The sequence below is a fragment of the Grampus griseus genome (genome assembly GCF_964374135.1).
Source record: "Grampus griseus genome assembly, chromosome: 1".
In the NCBI taxonomy this organism is placed as follows: Eukaryota; Metazoa; Chordata; class Mammalia; order Artiodactyla; family Delphinidae; genus Grampus; species Grampus griseus.
In genome coordinates, this window is record NC_139017.1 from 36,980,978 (window position 1) to 36,994,603 (window position 13,626).

At 38.5% G+C, this 13,626-nt stretch overlaps 1 protein-coding gene across 1 annotated transcript in view; it reads left to right on the plus strand.

Annotated features, from left to right (window-relative positions):
• The window catches only part of SWT1 (SWT1 RNA endoribonuclease homolog), a 95,131-nt gene extending 85,869 nt beyond the window's left edge, over positions 1-9,262 (plus strand). Inside the window, exon 19 of the mRNA XM_082655827.1 lies at positions 8,457-9,262. Within this exon, the coding sequence (XP_082511953.1) occupies positions 8,457-8,586 (130 nt within the window). The 3' untranslated portion in view covers positions 8,587-9,262. The remainder of the gene's footprint in view (positions 1-8,456) is intronic.
• Positions 9,263-13,626: the final 4,364 nt, after the last annotated feature.

Sequence of the window (13,626 nt, forward strand, 5' to 3'; positions counted from 1 at the left end):
TAATTATTTTTGTTGCAGTGGTGAATGAGATTGTTTCCTTAATTTCTCTTTCTGATCTTTTGTTGTTAGTGTATAGGAATGTGAGAGATTTCTGTGCATTTAGTATTCTGCAACTTTACCAAATTCATTGATTAGCTCTAGTAGTTTTCTGGTGGCATCTTTAGGATTCTCTATGTATAGTATCATGTCATCTACAAACAGTGCCAGCTTTACTTCTTCTTTTCCATTGTATTCCTTTTATTTCTTTTACTTCTCTGATTGCAGTGGCTAGGACTTCTAAAACTGTGTTGAATAATAGTGGCTAGAATGGACATCCTTTTCTTGTTCCTGATATTAGAGGAAATGCTTTCAGTTTTTCACCATTGAGAATGATGTTTACTGTGGGTTTGTTGTATATGGCCTTTATTATGTTGAGGTAGGTTCCCTCTATGCCTGCTTTCTGGAGAGTTTTTATCATAAGTGGGTGTTGAATTTTGTCAGAAGCTTTTTCTGCATCTATTGAGATGATCATATGGTTTTTCTTCTTCAATTTGTTCATATGGTGTATCACATTGATTGATTTGCATATATTGAAGAATCCTTGCATCCCTTGATCATGGTGTATGATCCTTTCAGTGTGTTGTTGGATTCTGTTTGCTAGTATTTTGTTGAGGATTTTTGCATGTATATTCATGAGTGATATTGGTCTGTAATTCTCTTTTTTAGTAGTATCCTTATCTGGTTTTGGTATCAGAGTGATGGTGCCCTCATAGAATATGTTTGGGAATGTTGCTTCCTCTGCAATTTTTTAGAAGAGTTTGAGAAGGATAGGTGTTAGCTCTTCTCTAAATGTTTGATAGAATTCACCTGTGAAGCCATCTGGTCCTAGACTTCTGTTCCTTGAAAGATTTTTAATCACAGTTTCAATTTCATTACCTGAGATTGGTCTGTTCATATTTTGTTTCTTCCTGTTTCAGTCTTGGAAGGTTTTACCTTTCTAAGAATTTGTCCATTTCTTTCAGATTGTCCATTTTCTTGGCATAGAATTGCTTGTAGTAGTCTCTTATGATACTTTGTAGTTCTGTGGTGTCTATTGTAACTTCTCCTTTTTCATTTCTAATTTTATTGATTTGAGTCCTCTCTTTTTCTTGTTGAGTCTGGCTAAAGGTTTATCAATTTTGTTTACCTTCTCAAAGAACCAGCTTTTAGTTTTCTTGATCTTTGCTATTGTTTTCTTTGTTTCTATTTCATTTATTTCTGCTCTGATCTTTATGATTTCTTTCCTTCGACTAACTTTGGGTTTTGTTTGTTCTTCTTTCTCTAGTTCTTTTGGGTGTAAGGTTAGATTGTTTTTTTGAGATTTCTCTTGTTTCTTGAGGTAGGCTTGTATTGCTACAATCTTCCCTCTTAGAACTGCTTTTGCTGCATCCCATAGGTTTTGGATTGTCGTGTTTTCGTTGTCTTTTTTCTCTAGGTATTTTTTTGTTTCCTCCTCAATTTCTTCTTTGATCTCTTGGTTATTTAGTAACATATTGTTTAACCTCTATGTGTTTGTGTTTTTTACGTTTTTTTCCCGTAATTGATTTCTAATCTTACAGCGTTGTGGTCGGAAAAGATGCTTGATATGATTTCTGTTTTCTTAAATTTACCAAGGCTTGATTTGTGACCCAAGATGTGATCTATCCTGGAGGATGTTCCATGTGCACTTGAGAAGAAAGTGTAATCTGCTGTGTTTGGATGGAATGTCCTATAAATACCAATTAAATCTATCTGGTCTATTATGTCATTTAAAGCTTGTGTTTCTTTATTAATTTTCTGTCTGGATGATCTGTCCATTGGAGTAAGGGAGGTGTTAACATCCCCTGCTATTGTTGTGTTACTGTCAATTTCCTCTTTCATAGCTGTTAGCAGTTGCCTTATGTATTGAGTTGCTTCTATGTTGGGTGCATATATATTTATAACTGTTATATCTTCTTCTTGGATTGATCTCTTGATCATTATGTAGTGTCCTTCCTTGTCTCTTGTAACATTCTTTATTTTTAAGTCTATTTTATCTGATATGAGTATTGCTACTCCAGCTTTCTTTTGATTTCCACTTGCATGTAATATCTTTTTCCATCCCCTCACTTTCAGTCTGTATGTGTCCTAGGTCTGATGTGGGTCTCTTGTAGACAGCATATGTATGGGTCTTGTTTTTGTATCCATTCAGCGAGCCTGTGTCTTTTGGTTGGAGCATTAATCCATTCACATTTAAGGTAATTATCGATGTGTATGTTCCTGTTACCATTTCCTTAATTGTTATGGGTTTGTGTTTGTTGGTCATTTTCTTCTTTTGTGTCTCCCCCTTAGAGAATTTCCTTTAGCATTTGTTGTAGAGCTGATTTGGTGGTGCTGAATTCTCTTAACTTTTTTGTCTGTAAAGCTTTTGATTTCTCTGTCGAATCTGAATGAGATCCTTGCCGGGTAGAGTAATCTTGGTTGTAGGTTCTTCCCTTTCATCACTTTAAATATATTGTGCCGCTCCCATCTGGCTTGTAGAGTTTCTGTTGAGAAATCAGCTGTTAACCTTATGGGAGTTCCCTTGTATGTTATTTGTCGTTTTCCCTTGTTGCTTTCAATAATTTTTCTTTGTCTTTAATGTTTGTCAATTTGATTACTATGTGTCTCAGCCTGTTTCTCCTTGGGTTTATCCTGCCTGGGACTCTCTGCGCTTCCTGGACTTGGGTGGCTATTTCCTAACTATGTTAGGGACGTTTTCGACTGTAATCTTTTCACATATTTTCTCAGGTCCTTTCTCTCTTTCTTCTCCTTCTGGGACCCCTATAAATGCGAATGTTGTTGCACTTAATGTTGTCCCAAAGGTCTCTTAGGCTGTCTTCATTTCTTTTCATTGTTTTTTCTTTATTCCTTTCTGCAGCAGTGAATTCCCCTGTTCTGTCTTCCAGGTCACTTATCTGTTTTTTGCCTCAGTTATTCTGCTATTGATTCCTTCTAGTGTAGTTTTCATTTCCGTTATTGTATTGTTCATCTCTGTTTGTTTGTTCTTTAATTCTTCTAGGTCTTTGTTAAACATTTCTTGCATCTTCTCAATCTTTGCCTCCATTCTTTTTCCAAGGTCCTGGATCATCTTCACTATTATTATTCTGAATTCTTTTTCTGGAAGGTTGCTGTCTCCACTTCATTTAGTTGTTTTTCTGGGGTTTTAGCTTGTTACTTCATCTGGTACAAAGTTCTCTGCCTTTTCATTTTGTCTGTCTTTCTGCGAATGTGGTTTTCCTTCCACAGGCTGCAGAATTGTTCTTCTTGCTTCTGCTGTCTGCCCTCTTTGTATTGTTCCTTATTTCAACATTGAGATTCATCCACATTGAGGCATGGAGCAATAGTCAGTTTACACTCAGTTCTATTATAACATGACATATGTGTTCCTAAGTATCACTGTTATGCAGATTGCATACTGCATACTGAACTATGCAAATTCATGCAATAAAAGCCACAGGTCTCATAGAAAAGGTGGAGTTGGGGTACATCACTCACAAACTTAATAAGTGGACTTCCCTGGTGGCACAGTGGTTGAGAGTCTGCCTGCCGATGCAAGGGACACAGGTTCGTGCCCCGGTCCGGGAAGATCCCACAGGCCGCGGAGCGGCTGGGCCCCTGAGCCATGGCCGCTGGGCCTGCGCGTCCAGAGCCTGTGTTCTGCAACAGGAGAGGCCACAACAGTGAGAGGCCCACGTACCGAAAAAAAAAAAAAAAAAACTTAATAAAGGACATTGAAAAAAAGATAGGAACCTAATCTAAATAGTATCACAGTTTTACACATTTTAGGACACATTTGTCCTAAAATGGTTAAAAAATGGTTAAAAAATACATAAGTTCTAAAATAAATCTAACACTTTACCTTTAAAAGAAGGTGAAGTTTGCTATGGACGTGATCATAGGAAAGGTTGTAGCCTGTGGATTAGTGCGATGTGGTATAATCTGAAATTGGATATAAGGGTGTAGCACCAGATATGAATAGTTGTGGCTCATAACAGGAGGAAAGCTGAGGTAGCTGGTACGTATTTGAAGTACATGCATGTGTGTATTGTGTGTATTCCTAAGCAGTTTGGTTTAGCTGCTGTGCAGTTTTCTCTGTTCATCTAGCATTTTTCACTGTTGAAATCCTGTTTAAGAAAATGCAAAATTTTTGTTGTGCTCAAATTGTTCCTTAATGTATTGATGGTGTTGCAACAAATTCTTGTGTTCTAAACAAGAGCTGTAACAGAACTGATGGTATTTTTACTGCTATGTAATGTGCCACTGTATCACTAAACCACAGTTTATTTGCCATTTGTAATTTGCAGATATATTTGTGTAGCTATAAAATTGTATGAGAAGACATGGTGACAGAGTTAATTATCAAGGTGCTTCTACTGGTAAAACTCTAGATTGATAAATATATTTGATGATATCAAGACACTAGGATTGATAATCATACACAAATGTTACTAGGCAGCATAACTATGAAAATTCACTCACTCACTAGATTAAAGTAAGTTTTCTAAGAAAATCTGAAGCCAGTGGGGCATGCATTATCTGTTGTAGCTGGGGGTGAAAATGGTTTTTTACCCTGATATTCAGACTCTCAATTAATCAGTTGTACTCTTATTTATATATCTTTACAAATACTCCACATTTAAAGGTTTGTGTACATGAGATTTGTGTCAAAAATATAATGTCTTCCAACCTTAGTGATACTTTTGAAGGTGTAGAAAGGTCACCATATATAACTTGGAGGGCAGAGTCCCTTGCAGGATGGTTTCAATCAAGTGTCTAAAATTATTTTGACTTCAGCTTACTGTTTAAATACTTTGGAGGTTTTGGTTTTTTGTTTGTTTGTTTTTTGCAGGGGGGAGGGTGCAAGGGTCAAGCTTGAATGTTCAAAGTTAAAGTGGTAGTACCCATTTTTCTCTTTGTTTTCCCTCCACTTACTATGCCAGGGATTTGAATTATGATATTAATTAATAAGCTCCCTCTTATATCCTAAAAGTGTGAGTTTTAAGAGAAATCAAATACATCTAATATCTTGAATGCATTAGAAAATGGGGATTGCTGTTCAACGGGCTTTTGGTTATTAGCTTTTAGATTTGTTACTCTGTTGTTTGTTTTGAAATTATTTGCCATATTTTCAGTGAATGGTCCCTCCCATATTAGCCTCTGGTGTACTCCACAGCTCATGTAAGCTGCCAGAAGACAGAGGTTCTTTTCGTTTCAGTAGTCTATACTAGACACAGAGCCAAACACAATAGATACGAGGTAGCAGAGTTTCCCTGTGACTCAGAGGTGAGAACAGAAGAATGATTTAACTTGGCAAAGACAGTTACTTAGATTGTCTGAATTTGCTAATCTTTGTTTTTGATTTGTAAAGTGTTCCTTGTGAAGGAAGAGGCTATGATGTGCCCAACACCATATTTATTGCAATAGGGAGGAAATTAAGTAGCTCAAGAACAGAAAACTATTTTGTAGGTTCTGATAAAGCAAGTAATTAAGGTTTCAGATTGAAAGTAGCTTTGATCAAAAGTTGAATTCCATGACACAGTAGAACCTTGATGTTTATATGTATAAATCAGTGTTTTCTGTCTTCTGCAGTTTGTAGGTTCTTTGTTATAGCTTTTGCTCTTGCCAGTGGGGTCTGAGCACTGCTTACCCTGAGCAGATGAGGAGTTTGCTCAGAAAATCCAGGATGGTAAATTATAACAAGATTATCAAACAAATATCTTGTGTGTGATATCTTCTACATATATGAGAAATAGGAACAGTATTTAATTCACTTTGTTTGACAGAATGTTCTGACATGTTGGCAAGACAAGTCTCTAAGGTCATTTTTTCTATGTGAAATGCACATTAGTTTGTGACATCAGCTCCATAAAGTACCTGGCGTACCCACGTAATATGCCGCCTGAGGCATGTGTATCAGGAGCAGCCTTGTTTTCCTTCTAGCAGGTGCTTTCAGGGATTACTGCTTTCTGACTCCAGGAATTGGCTCCATGGTAGTATCTTCTAGATTACATTAGAGCTGTGGTTCCTGGACCTGAGTGTCAGCACCACCTGGGAACTTGCAAGGAATGCAAACTCTAAGGCTCCAGCCCAGACCTTCTGAATCAGAAACTGTTTATATACTGTTTTTATATGCACTGCACTGTATTCCATTTTTCCTTTATTTGAGATGCACATTGCAAATGTATAGAAACATTGAGAGAGTTGTAAAACATATCCATTGTAGACTTTTTTCTTGTACCTAAAAAGGATTTTGGAAAAACTGCATCAAATATTGGAGTTAGGGCACTTAAATTCACTACTGCCATGCCACTTTGACAAAACTAGCTATGGAAATGAGTCAGATAACCACTGGAATTATTTTTTAATTGATCTGATCAAGTTTCCAGTTATTTTGACCCATCTGAGATTTGGTCAAATTAAGTTTGATACTCATAATAGGACAATTTAGAAAGACAGCGGCAGTTCTTTAGAAGTTTCATGAGCAATATAGAATTGCAGAACTAGAAGCAACCTCCAGTCTCGAGCTTTGTTCCAGAAAGGATTAGGAGTTGGGATTGTTTAGTTTGGAAAAGAGAAATAGGGTCACTATAAGGGACATAAAATATTTGTACTATTAGAAGAAATAAGAATAGCAACTTTTTGTTTTGTTTTAATTTAGGCAGACAGGTCAGATAGGTAATTTTTTAAGGCCCAATGTAAAGGAAGAACTTTCTAGCAATTAAGAGATATCAAAATATGTAATGGCCTTTCTCTCAGTTGTAAATATCTCATCACCTGGAGGTGAAAGCCAAGGTGAGATGATTCATTGGGGATGCTACAGAATGGTAGACAAAAGTGTTAATATCCTGCCATATCTAATATTCTGCCATTCTACATATAATCCACAGGGAAAAGGAACTCAAGAATTACTATCTTCATAGTCTAGTTATAGACCCAACACATGTGATGAAAAACACCTGGTACTTTCCTCAGCCAGCAATGACAACTTGATGCAGGAAGCAAAATCTGTAGGTGATAATCCATTGTCAGAATGCTGACTCCCACAAGTAAAACCAAATGCCATTAGGATGAAAAGAGGGGATAGGGCTCTCCTCTTAGCTATGAGAGGAGGAAAAAAGAGGAGAAGAAAAAGAAAAGACATCGAAATAGATTAAAAGTCTAGTTACTAAGGAATTTTCTTCCACATGTGGAATAAGTAACCAAGAACAGGAATAGGGGCCTGCCCTTTTTATTTCATTTTCAAGTTTATAAGAAGACATTTTACATCTCTCCAATTTTGGACCTCTTAGGGTCTTCGGAAAATCATTTTCTGAGCAGTTATAAAGAACTGGCAACGACATAACACTGATTTTAAGCACTCCAAATGCAGGAAACAGGACTAGAGTAACACAAAGCCAAAAGTCAGGTTTCAGCCAGCCCCAGGGAAGCCACACGTCTTCAGGAAGTGAGGCTGCTCAAAATACAGTGTATTTACTTTGCTGCGGCTCCTAGCTCTCATCCTAGTCCTTGAGCTCTGATTGACTTCTTTTTTCTTCATACCCTGCATCAAGGGATCCGTGAGGGAGGAGGGGCAGTGTGCAAAGGCAGCTGAAGTCCTCCCCGACACTCTGGACATGGTTCAGAGCAATCTTAGAAGCCAAAGAAGTCATAACAGTGTAATTTTCATAACTGCCATTTCTTGAACACCTTTATATACCAGATGCTGTACTGGGTACTGGGTATTCTTCGTGAACTTATGTAGACCATCTCTCAATAGATTTAAATAGGTTTCCATGAGATTTGAACTCTATAGACACCATGTATAATGGATTGGTGCTCTAACCGATAACTTAAAGACCTCACAGCTTGTAGGCCTCCTGTCAGCTTTTGAGAGTCCAGCCAGGCTTCATCTTAGATAAAATTGTGAGTAGTCATGGCAAATATCAGGCCTTTACTCCCTGCTTCCCCACCTCTGGTTTAGAGTAATTATCTAGTATTCATTTGTTAATGACTAGGTTACCTATCTTGACAATTCTCTTTAAGAGTTGAAGCTCTGTCAACTTCCTATCCCCTCACCAGTGTCTGTTCCTGTCTGGAGTTGCACCCTCTTAGTATCCTCCAGTTTACCTGTTCTCTAACTCCCAAGCCAAATGAAACAAAAATATGTGATCTACTCCACAGCGTTCTTGTTGACAGCAGGTCTGCCATGGGAAGCTTTATTCCTGAATGAAGGAATTGCACCAAAATCATCTCCATGTTGACTGTCTGCGAACCCATGCTGCTAAGTGCTTATCCTCCCATGTTGTTTGGTTTGGGCTAAGGATCCATAACTTTGGCATTTTTGCTCTCAGATATCAAATAATGTATTTCAACTCCCAGTGTTCTCCTGTTGTATTAAGATTTTTTTTATTTATCTGACTAGCTCTCTTGTAGTGATATAAAATTTCTTTATCCCCTAGGGAAAGGTTAACCATCGGATGCCGCCAGCTGGTTGAGATGGAACACACCATGCAACAGTGCAATGCCTCCGTCTATATGGAGGCCAAAAACAGGGGATGGTGTGAAGACATGCTCAACTATAGAACCTAAGTGCTGATTTTGTAACTTAGAAGGAATGCATCTGTCTTCAGGAACAACAGAGTAGCTTTCAACCTTTTGTGCCAAACCCGGGAGACTTGCAAGAAATGTCTTAAGAAATGTCTCAAATGTCAATGTCTCATAAGTACAAAAAGATGATTGCCTATTACTGACAACCTCATTGAGGTTCTGATGTGTCCATTGTGGGATAAACTGTGAACTCAACTTGTCTGAAGTTGACTTTACCTCCCTACCTCTACTCCTAATACTGAGCCAGTGTGTCTAAGGAAAGGAGAGCCATCTTTTTGGTCATCTTAGGGCAAGAGCCACTGCGGCATCTGAGGAAGGCCCAGGACACAGTGTTAGCATCTCTCTCAACAATAAATTTGGGTATGTGACCAGAGACGTTTCCAAACCTCAAGAAAGAATTAGGACATGACCATGCTCACCATATTCCACAAGAGAAATCTTACCCTGGGCTGTTCTATGATCAAACTGTCTTCCATGTAGACACAATACGTGATACGTATCCCTTCTACTTCCCCCAAGGTAAGGGAAGTAGAATTTTGACTTTGGCTCCAACTTGCTGCAGTAGCCTCTTTTCTTCCCTGGCCTTGTCACTTCTCAGTGCATTTCTCATGGGATAAACAGGGAGACCCCTCTGCTCAGTGTCCTCTTAAATGTGAAACAGCATGGATTTATCAGGTAGCAGTGGCTGATGTTTGCCCCTGGCTAAACCAAGTGTTTAACTGACTTCTTTAGTTATAAATACCATCTATGGAGATCCTTGTTTACTAAAGTATATTATGCTTTTGTTAATACATTAGATTAAATCTAATTTGGTATTCTATTATAAATGTTAATTTATTTTTTTTAAAAAGCAATGAATTATTTTTAGTGATTTTGCTTTTCATTTTACTTCCAAATTTTTTTTCTGAACTGCATACAGGTATGATTATAAAAGTGAACCTCCAATGAAAGAGAACTATGCAGGATGCCCACTAGCAGGAAGAAGGATCCGATGAGCTTTGTTTGCTTAGAAAGCCACACCTCCTCCTGGGGCTCAAAGTGCCCTCAGAGATATGAGCCTGGGTAGAAGGAGAAGCTTCCAGAGCACCTCTGCTGTCTGCCTCTTTCCTTTTCCATCCCCTCCCCCTACCAAATATGTCTTCAGACTTTTATCCCTCAGCTGCTTCTAGTTGTTATTGAGTTTTGCCCTGCTTTGTTTTTGTTGCTGTTGTTGTTGTTTTGGTCGCAGCTTGCAGGATCTTAGTTCCCTGACTAGGGATTGAACCGTGGGCCACTGCAGTGAAAGCGCAGAGTCCTAACCCCTGGACTGCCAGGGAACTCCTTGCTGTGCTTCATTACCTCCCTTTTTCTCTCTTATCTTTTTAATATGTTATACTTTTTAGGAAATTTCTTTTCACTCCTATCATCTGAATACTTCTACGTATTTCACCCTATGCATGTGGATTTTAATTTTATCCTAATCTATGTGTCTTTCACTTTGTGCGTTAATTTGTCAATTTTCAACCTTTTTAAAATTTTTTTTTTTTTTTTTTTTTTTTGCGGTACGCGGGCCTCTCACTGTTGTGGCCTCTCCTGTTGCGGAGCACAGGCTCCAGATGCGCAGGCTCAGCGGCCATGGCTCACGGGCCCAGCCGCTCCGCGGCATGTGGGATCTTCCCGGACCGGGGCATGAACCCATGTCCCCTGCATCGGCAGGCAGACTCTCAACCACTGCGCCACCAGGGAAGCCCTAAATATTTATTTTGATATGTGAAAATGTTTTAACTTTCTAGTCTTATTTTTATCTTTAGAAGACATTCTTTAAAATTTTTTTAGTGTTTGTTTCTTTGAAATGTAAGGGTTTTGGGGTTTTTTTTTCTTCTTTTTGTTGCCTTCTTTTCTTAAACTTTAATTTATACTTTTTTTCTAACAGTACAGTGTGGGAGTTGAGGTATCCCTTTCCTCCCATCCCCTGCTCGCTCTTTTCTGGGTCTCCCCTCTGGATTGGAGTAACTCAGTTGACATAAGGATCCTAAGCCCCACCTTGGTAAGTTTGTTTTCATGGGAAATTATCATATCTTTAGAACTCCAGGTTTTAAAATCTCCATTCAGTAAACATAGCTATTATATTTGGGGCAGAAGCTTCATAAGCATGCCATGAACCAGAAGGGACTGATGGGAAAAGTCACATGAGGGCAAGGGCTCTCTACATAAAGTCTTGCCTTAGTGAGAAGCTGGTGATAACTTCCTGAGAAGCATCCCTGAGGATTTTGACAGCAAAGTTCCTGGAACCATTTTACTGTAGCCTTTTCCAGCTTACCTCCACAAGATAGTCCATTTCCTTCTGGAAAGGACCAGGGAGGGTCCCCTGGCTTGGCCAGGCCACAGCTCTTCCAGCATTCTGAGCCAAAGAAAAGTTGGCTAAAGACTTAGAGTCTGTTGTACCCTACTGGGTCCTCCTGTTAGGACCTGCAGTGGGCACTTGGGACTGCACAGATTGGAACTTCATAGATGGGTTAATTTCACTCTCCTATCATTGTCTTTGCCTGTCATGAAAGACAGGGGACACAAGACAAACCTGAAACTTTATTTCCTTGATCTTTTGGCCATCATCTTAAAACACAAGTTCTTTCACCCTTTCAGGGTTGATCCACAATTATTTAGTGTCATGGTCTCCCTTAAGAACCTAGCTTTTATTGTTCATACTCCTGATGTGACATCTCCCCACGCCCACCTATCTATCGGAGCCTTTTAGCTCCCTACCGTGTGAGATGGGATGAAGTTACCTTTATCTTCTCAGAGGGAATATACCTCACTACTGAATAATGAAATGCATCCTCCACTTAGGAAGTGCTGCCACCCATACTCCTTTTCCGATTTAGATTGGACTGACAGTCCAGTCTCCCTCCCAGTTGGTGGCTCTTTAAGCTATTTTGCCAACAAACAACAAAAAACCCCACTCCAGTGAAAATAAACAACTCCATGAGCTTAAGCAGAATTTACAGCTATGAACCTATAAGGTAAGGCAGTAAGACACTCAAATCTCAGTTACCAACATGGCTCGCTGCTCCTAACTACAAACCAAATTCAGTATCCTAGCCTTCGCAACTCTTATTGTAGACTAATGGTTATCGCTGAACTACATTAACTCAGTACATACCCTTGCATGGCCAGTGGGGATGAACGGTTCCCTGATGTGATTTCCAGTCAGGTAAAATATTGACATGTCCTAGACTTTTTAAAAAAGGCTTTTCCCTTTAAAGGTTTGGTTAAGCTAGAAAGACAAAACTTTTTCAAGTGTAAAACTGTAGTTTTGAGTTTTGTCAAACACAATCACATAATCACCAGCACACTCAAGTAATGAGTTCCATTGCTCCTCGAAATTCCCTTGTGCCCCTTTGTAGCCAACTCCCATCCCCATCTCAGGAAGCCACTGATGTGTCTGCTATCCATGTAGCTCTTTTCCAGAATGCTATGCAAATGGAGGCTTTTGAAGCTGGCTTTTCACTTAGCATGATGCTTCTGAGGATCCATCCATGTTGTTTTATCAATAAATGCTTCAGTGTTTTTATTCCTGAGTAGTATTCCATTTTATTCATGTACCCTTCCATTCATTCACCAGTTGGAAGGATATTTGAATTTTCAGTTTTTGGTGATTATGAATAAAGCTGCTATATTCATACACAGGTTTCTGTAAGAACAGGTTTTCATTTCACTTGGATAAATACCTAGGAATGGGATTACTGTGTCATAGGATATTTAACTTTATAAAAAACTGTCAAACTTTTTCCAAACTGACCTTACAATTTTGTAATTCCTCCAGCAATTTGAGAGCTCCAGTTGTCATTTTGCTTTTTACATTTTCCTAATGATCTATGACAGTAAGCATGTTTTCATGTTATTATTAGACTCCATTTATCTTCTTTGGTGGAGTGTCTTGTTCTAAACCTTTTGCCCATTTGAAAACTGGATGGTTTTATTGAGCTTAGAGAGCTCTGGATGCAAATCCCTTATCAGATGTTTTCTTTCAAGCCTGTACCTTGTAAGGATTTGGCATCACTTTTGGTTAAGATAGAGACAGAACACTTGCATAATGCAGAAGGTAGATCTTACTATCATGATTTGAGAGTAGCCTTAATGGATAGCTGGCCCTGTTAATTATTGATTGGATGACCACCATTACATTTGATAGATGCCTTCAAACTTGGCAACTCTTATTCTTAACTTGCAGGACAGTTCAGTTCATCTCGTAAGAAGTTTCAGTCTCTCACTCACTGAAGTTTGGTATTCTGTGTGCCTTTCTCCAGGCTAAAATTGTATTAGTCCTGTTGTTCTCTCTGAGCAAATATCTTGTATTTCCACAAGATGTCAACTCTGTATATACTCAGCTTAATAACCGAGCTTTTGCTTCTCACCCTTATTCAAACCCCCAATAGAGAATTGAGCTCCTAACAGTGAAGCCTAAGTACTTTATTGGCCATTGTGCTAGTAACGGTAAGTTAAAGAACCCATGATATGCACTTGAATACATCCCTCTCTTTATGTACTCTACTTATTGCTCAATGTATCATTATCATTTTTAAGACTCTTAAGAAACTTCTGGTCTTATTAAGAAAACTGATGCTTCACAGTAATTGCTTTTTAACCTTCAGATAATTGATTTAATAGATCTCCTGTTAACAGGACCAAATTTGTGGCTTGGCCTTACTATTTGAGATTGATATATTTGATTCATATGTTGGCATTTTCTCCTCTTTTTTCACTCAGTTTACCCTGTATCTTAAGTCTCAATGAGAGACTCTTCAAATCCTTTTTTGAAACAAAGTAGGGTACAAAAAATTGACTAATAAATCCTATAGAGACCGTGTTTTCTGTGACTCATAGTCTTCTAAAGGCAACTCTGGAATTACAGTAATGTCCTAGAGGGACTTTCTCCTTTGCCTACTTCAGTTTTAAGTTAAGAATTCTGAGATCTGGAGAGATTATAGGGCGTACACCTAATATATTAAGCACTAATGATATTCCCAAATCCAGGTCTTTTCC